Raw genomic sequence first — 20,734 nt, 5'->3', positions numbered from 1 at the left:
ATACCGCTAGGGAGCTTAAGGTAAGCTACCACACTTTTTTCGATTTGTTTGTGTTTTTAATCTAGTTTTATTGATTCCCTAGGCGCTTCTTTCCCCCTTTTTTTTGCTTCTCATGCTCCTTGGGAGAGGTGTTCTGTTTAGCTCATTGGTGGCTCTGCCATGCTTTGGAACCATTTAGCCGTTAGGTATCAAGAGCTCATCCGCTTCCAGCTGGACTGTATACCCGAGTGGAGTCAGGTTTGTTCACCTCCACCTGCCTGCATTGATTGGTTACCCATCTGCAACCTCCCTTTGGTGTTGATTTATTAATCCAAATCACGCTGTTCCTGTAAATTGTTGAGCGAGAGTTAAATGTAACGCTTACAGTCTTTGCAAGCTGCTGGCAGCACAGCATGTGCTCTTCAGGTGCACACACTTATTGTAAATTACGCAAACTAGTGCGGCTGCTACTACGTCACTCCTACTGCGAGCGTGATATAGATTAATGATTCAACCCTTTTGTGAGTACCGCATTCTACAATTTTCACATACTGGTATTATATTCTCTGTGACGTACTGCACCATTGGGGCTCCCGTTATCTCTGTGCTTTTTTCCTACACGGTACATTTAGATCACCCCCCCCATATCTGATGTGTAATTAAATGATAATGGTTCCAACTTACGTCTAAATTGAAAGCAAACTTTATGAAGCTTGGAATCAGGCCAATCAGATTTACTTCCTGCCAGTTTTGACTGGCCCAATTCAAAGATGCGTAAAAGTTACGCTATATTCGCCTACAAGACAGAAGTATTAGCATGTCGATCAGCATAGCTAGTGTTTACTAAGAGAGAACAATGACAAACCACCTGCTTGGCTTTCATACAAAGCAAACACAGTCTGAAAATGTGAACCTGCATGTTGAGAAGACATATCTCAGCTCCCAGAGGGGGGGAGCCAATAGATGGATAAAGGCTACTGAACAGGAAATTAAATCTCTCCATAATATCCACACCTGGAAGCTCACAGAGCTACCAGCAGGGAGAAAAGCTACTGGCTGTAACTGGACTTTTAAAGTCAAGTGCAACTTGAACGTAAATTTGGGCGGTACATGCAAGACTAGCAGCCAAAGGATACTTTCAAAAGTGGAGAAATGGAGAAGTCTATGATGAGACATTTCTCCCAGTAGTCAACCACACTGCAGTCGAACTTTGCTTGTTGTAGCATCTGCAAAGAAAATTCAGCAAAAGCACTTTGATGTTGAAACAGCTTTCTTGCACAGTGAATTAACAGAAGACAGCTATATGGAATAACCATAGGGAGTCCAGAATCTACAAAGGCCAGACCTAGTGTGCAAACTCCAGAACGGGATCTGTGGCCTCAAACAAGCTTGCTAGAGCATGGAATATGAAAATCAATGATGTACTGACAAAGGAGAAATTTCAAAGAAGCAAAGCAGACCCCTGCTTGTATACCAAGAAACAAACTGATAGGTGGGTGTTTGTCTCATATATGTTGATGATATACTAGTATGTACTGAGCAAGAAGGAAAAAGGCTACTGTAAGCTCTGAATGAGGACTTTGAGACAAATAACCTAGGTAACATAAAGCATCACCATGGTATACAGATCCAGAGATATAGAAATGGCAGTTTCCTTCTTAACCAAAGTCTTTAACAACAAAAAGGGTATTGAAAATTTTGGGAAGAATAATGAAAAACTGGTTAACTCTCCCATGTAAACAAATTATGCCAGAGAAATGTACGATTAAGGCCATTTAATACCAGACAACTGCTAATACAGAAAAGTCATGGGAAATCTGCTTTGTTTTTCTACGGTTGCAAGACCTGATATTGCTACAGCAGTAGGATGCTTTTGCAGGAAAGTGTCCAAACCAAGTCAGATGCACAGTAATGCAGTATAAAGAGTCATACATTACAGTTGTGTGGGGTCCTTTGTTAGTCAAGGAGAAAATCCGAAGACACAACAACAAAAGTTATTTAGGTGATATCCTTAATGACTAGCTGTACAAGACTTCTTTGCAAGCTTTCAAAACTTTGTTTTTTCTTCATGTATGGTACAGAACCGTACTTTAGGGCCCAATTTTACCAACAAAGTTTGAGATTCATCCCTTGTCTGCTAAGCAAACAGTATGGTCTCTACTCTTCACAGTGAGTCAAAACGGAAGAGCTGTGTACAACACACCTTCCAGCCTTAGTGGGTAGAGCAGGACTTACTGCTTTCTACAACTTTTTTTTAGTGTAATCAGATTAAAGTGGACTGCAGGTTAAAGCTTGTTCTGCAAAGGCCTCCAACCCAGGCAAATATTAGTATATCAGGTTCAATTTACAGAGCCTCCTAACCATGTCTCAGGCTGGTTTCAGCAGCGGTGTGGTGCAGCCTGGGGGCAGCACTGCACAGCCAAAAACAGGCCTTCAGGGATTATTGAATTAATACGCGGTAATCCCCTTCTGGCTGAAAGCCAAACAGGAAGTGACGCTCGCTTTTGCTCACTTCCTGTTTTGGAAATATGGAAGTGCACAGGAGCGTATTGTAAAAATATGCTTCCGCGCATGCGCGCCTCAACACCACTGCGTACATTTTTTCAATTCCCTGCGTTGCCATAGACTTACATGACTTCCGGTGCCATGAATGTTGTTTGCAGCAACTTTTAAAGACTGGGCTGCTTATTGACTCTCTTAATGTCTTGATGCTCCAGTTCCTCTAAAGGCTTTTTCTTTATGGAAGCTGAGCATCCCAGATCATATTTGGCCGAGCATGGCACCTAGTTTACACACCCAGAGGCCCATAGTCGCTAAATAAGCTTTGTTTTCTATGGCAGGTGCCTGAGGTAGCTGAGTGACGTTTTGCCCAATTTACCTCTTCTGTACGTAGCAACGCCAGCATGCCTCTTCAACACAAAGGCATAATCATTTAACGTGGACCACAGAGAGACAATTCAATTGCATGATTTTATTTTTTTATTTATTTTTTTTACCAAAGAGGTTAAGGGTCTATTTAGAAAAGCTAAAAACAGTTAACCCTTTGCACACTCTCATGCAAATGTTCAAACAAATGCATTCACATGGTTCAATCATCTAAGCACCTTTGCTAGCCCTACAGCTAAGTTAGAAGCCAGGGACTTGGCTACAAAAGAATATATTACCTTGCGTAGTCACCTACACTGCGCAAAAGTACTAGAGTAAACCCTGGCCACAAGGGTGAGGTACAAGAAAAAGATACATATATCCAGACACATCACCTAAAGGGTTAACGGTTAACTTTTTAAAAATATTTTTCTGGTCACACCCCCTGTGGCACCTCGCCAATAACTTATTTAAATGTTCTAACTTGAGGTGATGTGCTTGGATATATATATCTTTTTATTTAGAAAAGTTGCCATATAAGAACTGGAAGTCCTACCTGTGAACCTGTTCTATTTAGTATTCTTTAAAAGCCGGTGTACATGGATCATTAGGTTCAGGTTTACATCAGTTTAAAGGACACCTGAAGTGAGAGGTATATGGAAGCTGCCATATTTATTTCCTTTTAAACTATCAGTTCCCTGGCAGTCCTACTTACCATTCTGGTTAGTAGTGTCTGAGTCACACACCTGAAACAAGCCTGTGCCATATCCAGTTACAATTCAGTCAGAACCATCTGATCTGCATGCTTGGTCAGGATCTGTGGCTGAAAGTATTAGAAGAAGAGGATCTACAGGACAGCAGGAAATGTGCATTGTTTAAAAGGAAATACATATGGCAACCTCCATATCTCTCTCACTTCTGGTGCCCTTTAACATGACTGTGACTGCAGGTGCACGTGCCATTTGCTATGACCCTGTTTTGTTTTGTTGTTGTTGTTGTTTTTTTTTCCAAAAGAAGCAGAGGCATAAATTTGTATCAGACAGAAAAAGGAAACTTATACAGCAATTTAGGGATTCAAATCTGAGAATGTAATTAAAGAACAACTGAAGGGGAGAAACTTATGGAGGCTGCCATATTTAATTCCTTTTACACAATACCAGCTGCCTGTCAGTCCTGCTGATCTATTTGGCTGTAGTAGTTTTTGAATCACACCAGAAACAAGCATGCACCTAATCTTGTTAGATCTGACAATAATGTCAGAAACACCTGAACTGTTGCATGCTTGTTCAGGGTCTATGGCTAAAAGTGTTCAGCGGGACAGTCAGGCAAGGATCAGCAGGACAGAGGATCAGCAGGACAGTCAGGCAACTGGTATTGTTTATAAGGAAACAAATATGGCCGCCTCCTTATGCCTCTCACTTCAGTTGTCCTTTAAGGGTTCACAAGGTTAAACTATGGCCGCAGCGCACGTCGCTTAAGTGCTGTCCATTCAAATTAATGGACAACGCCAGTACCATTGTTTACCGTGGTACAAACACAGCGTCTTTTTCCAGGATTTTCTCACTTTGTCTGCCCTGTGCTTAGGTGATCCTGGAAGCAACATGAAGCCCCCATGATCACTTTACCATGTGCCCCTGCGGAAGGAGAAAATCAGTACACACCGCCGAAATCCGACAAAAAGCCGTTAAAGGTCCGTTTCCATATCACACAGTGCAATGCAGCTACATAGCCGCACTGCACCGCGGCCGAACTGTTACAGATGTACGCCAATGGAATAGTTTCCATTGCATGCTGGTTATCCGGAGCGGTGCGGAGCGATCACAGAATCTGCAGCATGCTGCAGATTCTCGTACGCCCACGTTCCGCCCGCATCTGCCCCCATTTCCTCCATTAAGGGGATGTGGAAGTGACGCGAATGGGAGCGAAGCCACATCGCATCCGCTCCCATTCACAAATGGAAATGGGCCGTAAATGCTTCTCTGCACGCGTGCAGAAAAGTATTTCAGATGGGACGCCCGTGTGAATTGGCCATAAAGCATTTTTTATAATAATTGGTTTTCAGTCTGCCAACATGGAGACCTAAGCTGTCCCATTTCTGTGTCCAGCTTTCAATGTTATCACTGTCCCTTTTTTCGCCCTTCTCTTCTAGTTTCTGGCTGTGATTCCCTTACAGTAAATACAGTCCACAAACCCCACATATGGCAGCGATGATGTAACTGAAGTGAAAAGGCGCTCACGCAAAGATGGAATTTTAAACGTCTGTTGATAATTCTTAGCCAGCTCCGTGATCATGAAGCTATATGTTGTATTTAACATTTAAGATTCCATTTGCTTTGCATTTGGCAGTGGCTCAGTATGTCAGTGGTCCAAAATGTCTGCAAGAGAATGGATTTCTGCGACTTCTGCCAGATATAATTTTTCTGACAGATAATCAGATTTCACATGACAGAAACACAGCCGACTAAGTAGCAAGATATTTAGTACACTGAAAGTTCAGCCTGTGCTGTAAAACTGGATTTTTATTTCCATTTTTTTTTAAAGAATAGGCTAAATTGCAAAGGATTTATTTGTAACTGTTTAAACTTTTTACAACATTCATGCATACTGAAAGCAAGGCCCCTGGAAAAAAGGTGCAGGTGATTGCAGCTAGTAGCAATATTCTACTGCTGGATTGCGTTAGTAAAATATCGGTAAGTTTTACCCATATTCTGCTATGACTAAACTTAACCCTACTCTCACACAGAACCCTCCCTCTTCCAGTTTCTAACTCTAAGGCTTTGTTCACATTCTAAATCGCCAGCGCTATTGCAAGAGCTGAGCGGTTTTATTGAGCTTTTTTTTAAAGCGCTTTTCCCTGCGCGTTGCGCTTAGAAAAGCACTTTTGTAAGTGGTTTTCTAAGCACTTTTGCTTAGCGATTACGATTTTCACTTCCTGACGTCAGTCAGGAAGTGAACTCTGACCCGGAAATGATTAAGTACAATGTACAGTTGCTGTAAAGGGTTTTAGGGAATTTAGTGTACATTTGTAATTGTGTTCAGAATTAAATCTTACAAGGACTTTTTAAAGAACCAAATGCAACTAAAATGACATCAATTTTTTTTGTAATATAGTATTAAATGTTTTTTTTTGTGATTTCTTCATTGACACAATTATTCAACCCCTTAAAGACTACCACTCTTAAAGAGACACTGAAGTGAAAAAAAAAATATGATATAATGAATTGGTTGTGTACTATGAATAATTACTAGAAGATTAGCAGCAAAGAAAATATTCTCATACTTTTATTTTCAGGTATATAGTGTTTTTTCTAACATTGCATGATTCTATAATATGTGCAGATTGCACAACACTCAGCATTCAAAATGAGTCTTTCAGAGCAGTCTGTGACATAATGAACTCTCCTCTGGCAGAGGAGGAGTAAACATTTCAATTACAGTTGAGATAATAAAAGTCAGATAACAGCCCTCTCCACGACTAACTTGGTCGGAGAGCTTAATAGCTTTTTTGCATAGAGATAACAACTGGAGTTTCTCAACTCTTCCTGTACTGGAAACAATTAGACTGATGTATCTGATCTTAATGTTTAATTTCTTAGCTGTACTATACATACAAATCATAATATCATAATTTTTTTTTCGCTTCAGTGTCTCTTTAAGAACAGAGGTTCATTCAAGTATTTTTGATCAGGTATTGAAAACACCCATGGATGTTAACGAGCAGCAATCAAACATAATAAGCACCAATTAGGCAGATTGCCTATTGGTGACCCATGCTTGTGAGTATAACAACTATTACTCTTTGTCATTATCCCCTTTGTCAATACATACTACACTATTGAGACTCTTGGTGTTCCTCTGTTTATCTCGTTTGCAGGTATTGAAAACACCTGTGGATGTTAACGAGCAGCAATCAAACATAATAAGCACCAATTAGGCAGATTTAAAATAACTGTGATACTCAGCTCCTTCTAGACATTTACTGGTGTGTTTACAAACATGGTGAAGTCAAGAGAATGGTCCAGTAAGACGAGAAGAGGTGATTTCTCTTCACAAGAAGGGCAATGGCTATAAGAAGTTTGCAAAGATGTTACACTTACCAAGAGACACCATAGGAAGCATCATTCGCAAATTCAAGGCAAAGGGCACTGTTGAAACGCTACCTGGTTGTGGCAGAAAGAAGATGCTGACTTCGACTGCTGTGTGCTACCTGAAGTGCAAAGTGGAGAAAAGTCCCCGTGTGACTGCTGAGGAACTGAAAAAAGATTTGTCAGATGCGGGTACTGAAGTTTCAGCTCAGACAATAAGGCGCACACTGCGTAATGAAGGCCTCCATGCCAGAACTCCCAGGCGCACCACCTTGCTGTCTCCAAAGAATAAGAAGAGTCAACTGCAGTATGCCAAAAGTCATGTGGACAAACCACAAAAGTTTTGGGATAGTGTTCTGTGGACTGTTGAAGCAAAATTAGAACTGTTTGGGCCCATGGATCAATGCTATGTTTGGAGGAGGAAGAACAAGGCCTATGAAGAAAAGAACACCTTGCCTACTGTGAAGCATGGTGGGGGGTCAATCATGCTTTGGGGCTGTTTTGCTTCTGCAGGTACAGGGAAGCTTCAGTGTGTGCAAGGTACCATGAATTCTCTTCAGTACCAGGAGTTATTGGAAGAAAATGTGATGCAGTCCGTCACAAACCTGAGGCTTGGGAGACGTTGGACCTTTCAACAGGACAATGATCCCAAGCATACCTCCAAGTCCACTAGAGCATGGTTGCAGATTAAAGGCTGGAACATTTTGAAGTGGCCATCGCAGTCACCAGACTTATATCCGCTTGAGAACCTCTGGTGGGACTCAAAGTGAACCCGAGGTGAAAATGAACTAGTGAGTTAAGCAATTGTATTTATCCTCCTACTCCTAAAAATTACTTTTTTAGACATCCCTCGGAATAAGTTTATATTTAGACATTTACAAACTAGATTGAATGTTTTGTTGCCTCTGCTCACTGCCAGCCTAATAAGCGTCCCAGACACTGGGCCCAAGTGTCGGGCTCATTCTTCCTCAAACGTCACGGCTGTCACCACGCTGGCCGCCTCACGTCATCACGCGCGGTCTAATAAATATACAGGGAGTGCAGAATTATTAGGTAAATGAGTATTTTGACTACATCATCCTCACTATGCATGTTGTCTTACTCCAAGCTGTATAGGCTCGAAAGCCTACTACCAATTAAGCATATTAGGTGATGTGCATCTCTGTAATGAGAAGGGGTGTGGTCTAATGACATCAACACCCTATATCAGGTGTGCATAATTATTAGGCAACTTCCTTTCCTTTGGCAAAATGGGTCAAAAGAAGGACTTGACAGGCTCGGAAAAATAAAAAAATAGTGAGATATCTTGCAGAGGGATGCAGCACTCTTAAAATTGCAAAGCTTCTGAAGCGTGATCATCGAACAATCAAGCGTTTCATTCAAAATAGTCAACAGGGTCGCAAGAAGCGTGTGCAAAATAACTGGCCATGAACTGAGAAAAGTCAAGCGTGCAGCTGCCAAGATGCCACTTGCCACCAGTTTGGCCATATTTCAGAGCTGCAACATCACTGGAGTGCCCAAAAGCACAAGGTGTGCAATACTCAGAGACATGGCCAAGGTAAGAAAGGCTGAAAGACGACCACCACTAAACAAGACACACAAGCTGAAACGTCAAGACTGGGCCAAGAAATATCTCAAGACTGATTTTTCTAAGGTTTTATGGACTGATGAAATGAGAGTGAGTCTTGATGGGCCAGATGGATGGGCCCGTGGCTGGATTGGTAAAGGCAGAGAGCACCAGTCCGACTCAGACGCCAGCAAGGTGGAGGTGGAGTACTGGTTTGGGCTGGTATCATCAAAGATGAGCTTGTGGGGCCTTTTCGGGTTGAGGATGGAGTCAAGCACAACTCCCAGTCCTACTGCCAGTTTCTGGAAGACACCTTCTTCAAGCAGTGGTACAGGAAGAAGTCTGCATCCTTCAAGAAAAACATGATTTTCATGCAGGACAATGCTCCATCACACGCGTCCAAGTACTCCACAGCGTGGCTGGCAAGAAAGGGTATATAAGAAGAAAAACGAATGACATGGCCTTCTTGTTCACCAGATCTGAACCCCATTGAGAACCTATGGTCCATCATAAAATGTGAGATTTACAAGGAGGGAAAACAGTACACCTCTCTGAACAGTGTCTGGGAGGCTGTGGTTGCTGCTGCACGCAATGTTGATGGTGAACAGATCAAAACACTGACAGAATCCATGGATGGCAGGCTTTTGAGTGTCCTTGCAAAGAAAGGTGGCTATATTGGTCACTGATTTGTTTTTGTTTTGTTTTTGAATGTCAGAAATGTATATTTGTGAATGTTGAGATGTTATATTGGTTTCACTGGTAAAAAATAAATAATTGAAATGGGTATATATTTGTTTTTTTTGTTAAATACACAGATATCCCCCTAAAATAGCTAAAACTAAAAACTACTTTCAAAAATACTCAACTTTGATATTAATGAGTTTTTTGGGTTCATTGAGAACATGGTTGTTGTTCAATAATAAAATTATTCCTCAAAAATACAACTTGCCTAATAATTCTGCACTCCCTGTATACACTCACCTAAAAGATTATTAGGAACACCATACTAATACGGTGTTTGACCCCATTTCGCCTTCAGAACTGCCTTGATTCTACGTGGCAATAATTCAACAAGGTGCTGAAAGCATTCATTAGAAATGTTGGCCCATATTGATAGGATAGCATCTTGCAGTTGATGGAGATTTGTATTCCATCACATCCCAAAGATGCTCTATTGGGTTGAGATCTGGTGACTGTGGGGGCCATTTTAGTACAGTGAACTCATTGTCATGTTCAAGAAACCAATTTGAAATGATTTGAGCTTTGTGACATGGTGCATTATCCTGCTGGAAGTAGACATCAGAGGATGGGTACATGGTGGTCATGAAGGGATGGACATGGTCAAAAACAATGCTCAGGTAGCTCGTGGCATTTAAATGATGCCCAATTGGCACTAAGGGGCCTAAATTGTGCCAAGAAAACATCCCCACACCATTACACCACCACCACCAACCTGTACAGTGGTAACAAGGCATGATGGATCCACGTTCTCATTCTGTTTACGCCAAATTCTGACTCTATCGAGACTTATCAGACCAGGCAACATTTTTCCAATCTTCAACTGTCCAATTTTGGTGAGCTCGTGCAAATTGTAGCCTCTTTCTCCTATTTGTAGTGGAGATGAGTGGTACCTGGTGTGGTCTTCTGCTGTTGTAGCCCATCCGCCTCAAGATTGTGTGTGTTGTGGCTTCACAAATGCTTTGCTGCATACCTCGGTTGTAACGAATGGTTATTTCACTCAACGTTGCTCTTCTATCAGCTTGAATCAGACGGCCCATTCTCTTCTGAGCTCTAGCATCAACAATGCATTTTCGCCCACAGGACTGCTGCGTACTGGATGTTTTTCCCTTTTCACACCATTCTTTGTAAACCCTAGAAATGGTTGTGCGTGAAAATCCCAGTAACTGAGTAGATTGTAAAATACTCAGGCTGGCCCATCTGGCACCAATAACCATGCCATGCTCAAAATTGCTTAAATGACCTTTCTTTCCCATTCTGAAATTCAGTTTGGAGTTCGGAGATTGTATTGACCAGGATCACACCCCTAAATGCGTTGAAGCAACTGCCATGTGATTGGTTGATTAGATAATTGCATTAATGAGAAATTGAACCGGAGTTCCTAATAATCCTTTAGGTGAGTGTAGATAGATTGTTTTTTTTTGTAACTTGTATTGCAAAAAGCAAAGTTTCTCTTTAGATTTCTGTTAGCAGTGTTCAAGATATGCACCTAAAATTGCTGCATCCTTAAACAGCCTAAAACAACAGTATTCTGTTAGCTCCCACATATGAATTCCATTACTGTCCAATAGGTTTATTTCTTTAAATTAGCTTAGAACTTTACGTCTATGTTCGACAGTTGAGTTCTCAAGAGATAACAATCTATGATGATTAGCAGACAAGGGGGAGCAGAGGCTAGATCTGGATAATTCCTTGTTCAGCCAAGTTTTAGATTGGCATCTTCCCCAGCGAGTCTTTGTTTCCTTACTTTGTTATTAATTTTCATGCGCAATCATTTTCTTCTGGAGTAATATCAAATGGTGGCAATATAGGAATAAACACGTACATCCAATATGTTCAGGGGATTCAGAAATGATCTATAAATTATGCAGTAAATAATCTTTAGACATGTTTTGCAGGATTGAAGGAACACATAGTTGCTGTCAAACTGCAGGCCTCTGACGTCTACACTCCATCAACTGCCAATCTGAGATGGTTGGAAGATGTAGACAAGCAAGGGATGTAATGGGTTTTCAGTATCTTTAAACAAATGCTGTTTGCAGTGTGTTGTGCAGTTTCTCTCATTACCTGTCAATTAGTCCAAAAAAAGTTAAAATGTCCTTCTAAAGTAAAGCTGAAGTTATGCCATACGTCATACCCTGTTTAAAGGACCACTATCAAGAAAAATTGTAATGCTTAAAATACATGTTTATAAGAAGTACATTTTGCACAGGTAAAAATGCATATATATTACTCTTGTTCTATGTTCCTGTCGCTTACAGTAGGCAGTAAAAATCTGAACGATCTGGTTTTGGACAAGTCCATCTCCTTATGGGGAATTCTCTGTTAATTTTCATAAGCACTAACCGAATGGCAGTTGCTCAATCCAACTGCTAAAATAGTGTGTAACGGGTAGACAGGCTGGTCAACATCTTTGTATAGATCCTTTCCAGGGAGTGCCTTTGTAAAGAATACATTAAATTCAGAGAATCCCCATGAGGAGATGGACTAGTTCAAAACCTGTCAGATTTGTATTACCTACTGTAAGTGACCGGAACATAGCAGAAAAGTAATGAATACATCATTTTAATGTTGGAGAAGTATTTTTCTTATAAGTAAGTGTATACCTATATTTTAAATTTAATTTTTTTTCACGATAGTGGTCCTTTAAGCAAAATGTGTGCTTGTAATTAAAAAAATAAAAATAAACCACCTCTATTTACTAAAAGATGCAATAAAAGGTCAAGAATTCTTTCTTGGAATGCTTTTCCTTCAGGTGCTGGGAAGGATTGATATGGTAACCTCACCATCATCATTCATTCTGCTCTGATCAACTAGATCTCAAGGGGTGTGTCCAAAAGCAGGGATGAGGATCTTTATGGTCGAATCAAAACTGTCAGGCTGACAGGGACTCTGGTGGAAAGCTATTCCAATATTATATTCGGCAGTCAATGTTATGTAACAGCTATATTCCCAAGGGAGAGCTGCTTGTTGTTATGATACAGAAGTTGAATGGTAAATCCGTATTTGTACCTGGAGCTCTGCAATAACTAAAATGAATGTTTCAATTTCCATACTCGTCACACATGATGACACCTGATGACATTGAGAAATACGATGGCCACCACTATCACTGCAAACCTATCTTGACATCTGCGTGCTTGTTGAATACTTATGAAAGATACTTTATGCAGATATATATATATATATATATATATATATATATATACACACACACACACACACACACACACACACACACACACACAAAATCAAGGCACTTACCTATTTTACATAAAAAATTATGAATGGCTAAATAAATGAATTATAAAAACTAAAATAAAATAATTTTAGCGCAGGAGGAACTGTAGTATGTGAATCAAATTGATATCTCTGGAAATGAAACTGCATAATTAATAAATACAGGGAGCAACAAAGAAAAATGTTTAGCGACATTAGGTTTATTAACGATTTAGATACGTACACACAGTAGCTGTAATAACGAAATGTATCAATAGTTTAGTAGGATTTGCTGTGGTTCTTACACATTTTACTTAGAAAAATTTTCAAAATTTCTTTAAATCTGCACTACTCGAATTTTTGATTTCAAAGTTTATCCTACATAATGTTTTTGTTGTTTAATAATTTGCCTATCAATATCTCTGTTTTTACAGGAAAATCTGTCAGTGATATCATATGGTTGTTTTAATGATAGGAATCAGTATGATGTGTATTGAGTGCAAAGTGAAGTGAGTACAGTAAATACCCCATTTTCCTCTGTTTATGGGCATTACAGCAGAAATATATGGCTGCCAAGACTATTCTGTAAATAAATATAGAAAAAGCTATGGTAACTGAATGTATAAGCCATTGATAGATAATGAAAAAAAAAACATTTTTCAAGTGAGAAGAATATGGTGGCTGCTATCTACAATCCCTCATAAGTAATGCTGATTGCCTGGTTGTCATGCTAAGCTTTTGGCTTTAGTCATTTTTAGTCAAAGCATGTGATCTGCATGTTCTTTGTGGGCTAGTATTAGAGGCAGAGCATCCGCCAGGGCCAGATTACTCATAAGACAATCAAGGCAATTGCTTAACCATTTCAGCCGTATGGACAGGAGGCTCATGTCCATGCAGTCTGCGGGGCTGTGCGGATGGAAGTCAGCAATCGCGATGGTCCCGGCGAGAGGGGGGATTGGTGGCAGGGGACAGAAGTCCCCTGAGTCAATCCATGTATGGCCACCGAGAATGATCACTTTTTTGTTCAAAAACAGTGATCATTCTTAGATTGTGTTGCCATGCTGCTTCCCGCTCGCTCGTTTCCGCCACTCTAGTCATGTATCTCTCCTCTAGGTCCACGTGATCGCAGGCATCAATGAGATGCCTGCGTCACTTCCGAAGTAACACAGGCATGCATTACTTCCTATTTAGCATACTTATGTAAAGGAAATAATGCACAAGGACATCTTGTGGCCAAATAGTAAAATTACACCTACAGACTTTAGAGAATACATTTTATTAATATGCATGTCAAGAGGGTATATTATTATTAAATTATGGGCTTGTAATTAGTGATGGATGTAAAATTAAAAAAGTGCACCTTTATTTCCAAATAAAATATTGTCACCATACATTGTACTAGGTATATCATTTAAACGTTGCAATAACTGGGACAAATGGGCAAATACAATGTGTGGATTTTAATCACTGTAGCATGTAATATTTTAAAACCATAATGATCAAAAACTGAGAAACAATGAATTTTTTAAATAGTTTTCTTATTATTCCCATTAAAATGCATTTAGAATAAAATAATGCTTAGCAAAATGTACCACCCAAAGAAAGCCTAATTGGTGGCAAAAAAAGCAAGGTATAGATAATTTTGTTACGATAAGTAGTGATAAAGTTATTGGGGGAAGGAATGGGAGAAGCACTGAAATGTGAAAATTCCTCTTGTCCAAAAGGTGAAAAGGCCCAGGGAATGTTCAGGGGTATGGGGGCCTGCCAGAGGCCTCATGAACTGGAGAGTTATGTGTTCCTTCCCCCAGCCAAGTATAGGTAGACAGATGCCTGGCCAGTATAGGTCCAGTATCCGGCTTTTTGGTGGTGTTATTTGTTTTCAGTAATTACTTTACTTTCTTGCATTCTCCGTGGTTCTGGCCTCAAGAGCCACACCGGAACCATGGAGACTAGACACTAAGTGACAGAGGAGAGGAAGCTGCAACACTGGATCCTGGATACGTGAGTGGGGGCTTTTTTCATTCCCCTCGGTACTCTCCGGGGAGTGAGGGGGTCCAGACCACCTATAGTGACATGTGATAACTTGATTATTTTATCTGGAAGTATGTTATTATTTCATTCTTTAATCTTAAGGCACATAGCTACTTACTTATGTGTATCTAGGGACGCTATAAGTACTTAACATTTATATCGGAGGACCAGAGGAAGCGTTGCGACACACTTCCACACTTCCTCCTTCAAGTTGGTAGTGCCGTGGAACATATAGGATGCACATGTGTTCCATGTCACTACCGTGCTTCCTCCTTGAAGGAGGAAGAGTGGGAGTATCATGGAACGCGACTTGTGATGCAAATGGAATGAATAGGGTGCATGGGTAAGTTGACTGCCCATCCCCCGTGGTCACAGCTGTTTTAATTAACATTTTGATTGAATTTTGTATTGAAAACTGAATGCAATTTGATGATCTTTACATTCATAGCCTAATACATGATACAAAATGTACAAACCACGTCTCACAGCAGCCTGGGCAAGCTTTGTATCAGTGGTCAAAAACTTATTAGGAGATCACAGAGCAGAAGGATATTGCGTTGCAAAGATGTTGAAGCATTTTTAAAAATATGGAGCTAATATGTACATTAATATTCATCTCTTAGCATTAGTGAAAGCCAATATTGCATAATAGTAATTTTGCAGAAACATTTAGAACTATGATGCAAAATCGGAATGCATAATTTTGCAATGATGTGTAATTTCACCAGAATATAACGTTCTCATGTCCATAGACTATATTACATTTGTGTGAAAATGTGTTTTCTCATATGCGAAAATGTGTTTTCTTATGCCTCAGCCTTCAATGCATTAATGTGAAAATGTGTTTTCTCATATGCAAAATTTTTTTACACAGACCGACACAGAACATTTATATCGTGCAATTCTCCTGGCAGATTCAAAACGCCAGAGCCGCAGCCACGAGGATGCACTCTTAAGGCAGTAACAGTTTTAGGGAGTTTTGCTCAAGGTCTCCGACTGAATAAGTGCTGGCTTACTGAATAGGAAGAGCTGAGATTCAAACCCTGGACTCCTGTGTCAGAGGCAAAGCCCTTAACCAGTACACTATCCAGCCATCGCTTATCTTATGGCACAAAGACTTAAAGGACTTCTGAGGTCTGGGAGCTTAAACAGATTTTGCTCACCTGGGGCTTCTTCCAGCTGCCAGCAGCTGTCTCAGTCCCTCGCAGCAGCCCTGGTCCTCCGCATTGTCCCACTGGTCATCCGTGATGATCGCAACCCCTGCTGGCGGATCGGCTCTTCTGTGCCAATGCCCACGCATCCATGTCATGTACTGTGCTTGTGCACAACTACTGCACAGGCACAGTACGCGCCAGATGGATGTGTGGGCAGAAGAGCCGACCCACTGGTGGGGTCATGATCATCACGGGCCGAGAGCGGGATAACGTGGAGGACCGGGGCCGCAGCGAAGGGCTGAGATGGCTGTTAGGGGCTGGAAGAAGCCCTCAGGTAAGTAAAATCTGTTTAAGCCACCTCGCCTCAGAAGTCCTTGAAATGCATTTGTGTAAAAAAAAAATTACTCAAAATCAAGATTACCCACAGTCTGGATTTAAAGAGACACTGAAGCGGAAAAAAATATAAGGAATTGGTTGTGTAGTACGGATAATTACTAGAAGATTAGTAGAAAACACAATATTCTCATTTTTATTTTCAGTTATATAGTGTTTTTTATAACATTGTATCATTCTTTAATATTTGCAGTTTCCACACTACTCAGAATTCTAAATGTTTTTACAGAGCAGTCAGAGAAAAAGAAAATCCTTGACTGACAGTTGAGATAATAATCTTCAGCTTAATGGCTTTTTTGCATAGAAATAACAACTGGAGTTTCTTAACTCTTCCTGTACTGGAAACAATTAGACTTATGTCTCTGCTCATAATGTTTTATTTCTAGCTGTACTACACATACAAATCATTATATCATCATTTTTTTTCGCTTCAGTTACATAGTTACATAGTTATTTGGGTTGAAAAAAGACATACGTCCATCGAGTTCAACCAGAGTGTCTCTTTAAACAGAGATGGAGCTGTCCTGATCTGCTAAGGGAAGGACTTCCATAACATAGGAGCGACATGACAGAAGGCTCTGGGACCAAACATTTTCAGGTGGACTTGTATTCAGGGCCCAGATTATGTAGTGATTTAAATTTCAGTAGGCCGATCTGGAATCAGATTCTCCATTTTATAGGTGGCCAGTGAAGGTAGTGCAGGACTGGTGTTATGTGGCAGTGACGTAGTTGGTTGGCAGCAGTATTCTGTATCCGCTGTAGTTGTTAAAAGTCCTTTTTTGGAAGGCGTGTGTAGAGAGCATTACAGTAGTCCAGTCGGGATGTAATGAAGGCATGAACTAAGGTTGGCAGAGCTTCTAAAGGGGATGAGGTGCTTGATTTTTGCAATGTTCTACAGGTGAAAATAGGATGATTTCACCACAGCAGAGATGTGAGTTCTGAAGTTTAAATCCCCATAAGTTAGAACTCCCAGGCTTCACACATGCTCAAAGCTGTGTGGATCCGTGCCTCCTATTCCCAGTGGTGAAGACTGCAAGTGAAGTTGTTTTGTTGTCATGCACTGCCCTCCCATCAGAAGGACTTCAGTTTTATCTGCATTTAGTCTCAGCCAGTTGTCACTCATCCATTGCTGTAGTTCGCCTAAGCAGGTGTTTATAGTTGGTCATATATAGTCATCAGCATAGCAGTGTTATGTTAGGCCATGTTTTGGGATTTGTTTTCCAAGTGGTAACATGTAAACTGTGAAAAGCAGGGGAGAAAAGATTGAGCCCTGGGGCACCCCATACTTGAGTGGTACAGAGGTGGACATGAAGGGCCCCATAGACACTTTTTGGGTTCTGCCACTCAAGAAGGATTGGAACCACTGGAGAACTATGCCATCAATGCTGCAGTATTCCTGTAGCCTGCTTATCAAGATGTCATTGTCAACTGTATCAAAGGCTGCAATAAGGTCTAGCAGTATCAGGATGGAGCACTCTCCTCTGTCTCTTGCTATGAGCAGGTGGTTGCAGATTTGGAGGAGGACAGTTTCAGTGCTGTGATGTTTCCTGAAGCTAGACTGGAATGGGTCATAATGTTTTGTAAGATTCTGACTTCTAGCTTGAGGCATATGGCTTTTTCAATTACCTTCCTCAGAAAGGGAAGGTAAGAGACAGGTTTGAAAATGGTCATTGCATCTGGGTCCAGGGAAGTTTTTTTTGAGGAAAGGCCTGATGATTGCTTCCTTCAGTAAAGCAGGAAATATCCCTGATTGTAAGGAACAGTTTACAATTTTGAAGAATACTGGTACAAACAGGTTGGGGCAGTTCAACATGAACTGTGTTAGGCTAGGATCCAGGTCACAGGTAGTTTGGTGGAGGTGAAGGAGGATGCTTGATGTGAATTCTTCATCAATTTCCTTAAAGTTTGACCAAGGTTTTACTTTGTCTCTGCTAATTGTCTTTGGCGATATATTAGGCTCAGATGCTGTAAGTTGGATGGCGGACGCACGTATAGCAGAAAATTTGTCTGAGAAGAAATGGGCAAATTGGTCACAGAGGTCCTTTAAAGACTGGATATTAAATTTTTTGGCATGCCGGGTTGCAGAGTTTTTTTAATGTGTGGAACAGTTGGGCTGGTTTGTTAACTGCATTTGCAATATCATATGATAGAAAACATGACTTTTTCTCGGTGATTACTTTTTGGTAGTTCTTGAAGTGGAGGATTAAGGCATGTTTGTCTTCTGGGGGCTGAGATTTGCGCCACAGTCTTTCAAGTTTTCGGCCTTGTCTTGTCTTAATGGAAAAAAAGTTCTAAGGTTAGTGGGATTGCCACATGATGGCTGACTACTGTGTACCTTACAAAAGGATTATCTTAAGCAGAAACATAGTAAATCATATAGAAAATGTTTTGATAATGCTGGACCTTATCCAATCTACTCTTTCTCCAAAGTTTTCTCCTAGGATATACTTTTTCATCTTCTTTTTAAAATAACTGTACTCGTCAATTGGAAAAATACCAAACAGTAGGTGAAAAAGTACTGTCAAAAGTGGTTCCTTACTTACTGGTGGCTTAAAATACTTTTTATTGAATAGGTGTGAGAATATCTCATAGGAAAAAAACTTTGGAGAAAAGGTAAATTGAGTAAGGATCATGGGCCCACATGCAATTCACTTTTTCTCCTGAGTTTTCTCCTAGGAGATAATTTTTCTTCTTCAATTTAAATTAACTTATTAGCACTTTGCAATAGAAAAAGTATCACAAAGTAGGTGAAAAAGTAGTTTCAAATTGTTTTGAGTATTTTCTTGCTTGCTGGTGACTTAAAATGAATTTTATGATAAGTTGTAAAAATCTCACCTAGGTGAAAAGTCAGGAGAAAAGTGAATTGCATATGGGCCATTGTATGCTACGTAATTAAGAGTAAAAGAATATTAGCCTTTACTTATTTAATATTATTTTTTTATTTTTTGTCATTCTCATTTTTGTAATACTTATTTAAGAAACTAGATAAATATCCAGCAAATATGTTGTTATTTTTGTATTTAACAGACTAAATTGACTCTCTATAGTTTTCCAAAACCTCATGCTATAGAATCTCTGTTATCCTGGTATAATTGGTGTATTCAATGGGATATACTTGCATTTATGTACGGTTTCTAAATTATCTGGAAAATACCAAAGTAATGTTTTGGTCAAGAGTTGATCTCTGTGGGTAGCATAATAATTGTTTGAAAATGTAAGTAATTTTTCTGAAGCTTTATATGTTCACTTTTTTTTGTAGGAGTTACTATGTATCATCGCAAAGATTTACTTCAGCGACCAGCACATGCAGCAACAAAAACATTCCAAGCCCTTCGTATTTTTGTAAACAATGAGCTCAATGAACTCTATGCGGGGCTCCAGGTAGCTCAGAAGTTTCTAAAAACTGATGGAAGACTTGTTGCGATCACTTTTCATTCGTTGGAAGACCGAATAGTCAAGAGGTTTCTACATGGAATTAACATGGATGAAAGACCTAATCTAAGTTCTAGACATCGAATTAGACAGGGGAGCTGGAAGGACCTAGACTTAGAGGAAGAGACAGATGAAGAATTTGAAATTCCAAAGTCTAAAGCAGCATGGAATGTTCTACAGCGCAAAGTTATTCTGCCAAATTATGAAGATGTCCTTGAAAATCCACGAGGAAGATCTGCCAAACTGAGAGCTGCCATTAAGCTTTAAGAATAATTATTTATATAAATTAGAAAGCAAACTGATTGCTAAATTACTATTTTTTCACACAGCTGTACAGTTCTTTTATTCAAGATTTTAGGCATTTTGACTTGCTATGCCTTGTGGGCCCACTTCCTAGACCTAACTTTCTCTGTTGCTTAATTCTCATTGGTCCTAAATCTGAAAAGTGTAACAATGCGGGACATTATGTGTAATGTACAGTATAGGACATGCACATGATAGCCCAGATTGAAGGTAATAATGCTAGCTATAATATATCATATTTGGATGAAGAGGGATAGGTGGAGCATCTAAAATCACAATGGCTGGTTTCACCCTGTATTAGGGAATAAGCTTCACAGTTACATATTATCCAGCATGCCTACTTGAAAACTTAAAGAGGAACTTTAGTGAAAAGGGGTAAAAAAATAAATCAATACATTTCATATTCACCTTGCAATTTGTTCATTTTGTTTGATAAACAATGGGCCTGTAAGGCATCATCTTTACTACTGGTAGACAAGAAAAAACAGACAGCACCAACTGCCATTATTTATAACCACATTCCATAACATTGTGATAGGCTAAAAGGTTGTTTTTTCATAGTTATACAGTACATAAGCACAGTTGGAAACAGCTGTTATTTCCCACAATGCAACAAGGCTCACCGACAGGAAACTGTGAGGACCTAAGTCCTGATATCACACTGTGGGAGGGGTTCACCACAGTTTCAGCCACACAGATCCCCATGATGATCTATTCAAGAAAAGGTAAAAATCTCTAATGGAAAAGGTGGTATCATCTACAGATAGGGATGATGTTTAATCATTGGTTACAGTTCCTCTTTAACCTCCTTAGTGGTATGCCCAACACTGTGTCGGGCATGCCGCTGCAGAGGTTTTGCTGCGCATCGGGGATCGCCGGAATGAATGTATTTATTTAAGTGTGTTATTTAGATACTAGCTAGCACTAGGTTAGCTAGTATTGTCTGCCAGCACCCCCTGATTGCCCAC

At 40.0% G+C, this 20,734-nt stretch overlaps 1 protein-coding gene across 2 annotated transcripts in view; it reads left to right on the top strand.

Annotated features, from left to right (window-relative positions):
• METTL15 (methyltransferase 15, mitochondrial 12S rRNA N4-cytidine) overlaps positions 1-19,787 on the top strand; it is a 392,224-nt gene extending 372,437 nt beyond the window's left edge. For both annotated transcript variants that reach the window (XM_068259918.1, XM_068259919.1), the window contains one exon: positions 19,291-19,787. In XM_068259918.1, coding sequence (XP_068116019.1) covers positions 19,291-19,730 — 440 coding nt within the window. In that variant the 3' untranslated portion in view covers positions 19,731-19,787. The remainder of the gene's footprint in view (positions 1-19,290) is intronic.
• The last annotated feature ends 947 nt before the right edge of the window (positions 19,788-20,734 follow it).

The sequence above is a fragment of the Hyperolius riggenbachi genome, chromosome 11, assembly GCF_040937935.1.
Source record: "Hyperolius riggenbachi isolate aHypRig1 chromosome 11, aHypRig1.pri, whole genome shotgun sequence".
In the NCBI taxonomy this organism is placed as follows: Eukaryota; Metazoa; Chordata; class Amphibia; order Anura; family Hyperoliidae; genus Hyperolius; species Hyperolius riggenbachi.
The sequence above is the reverse complement of the archived record's forward strand: the minus strand, read 5'-3'. Positions and strand labels throughout refer to the sequence as shown.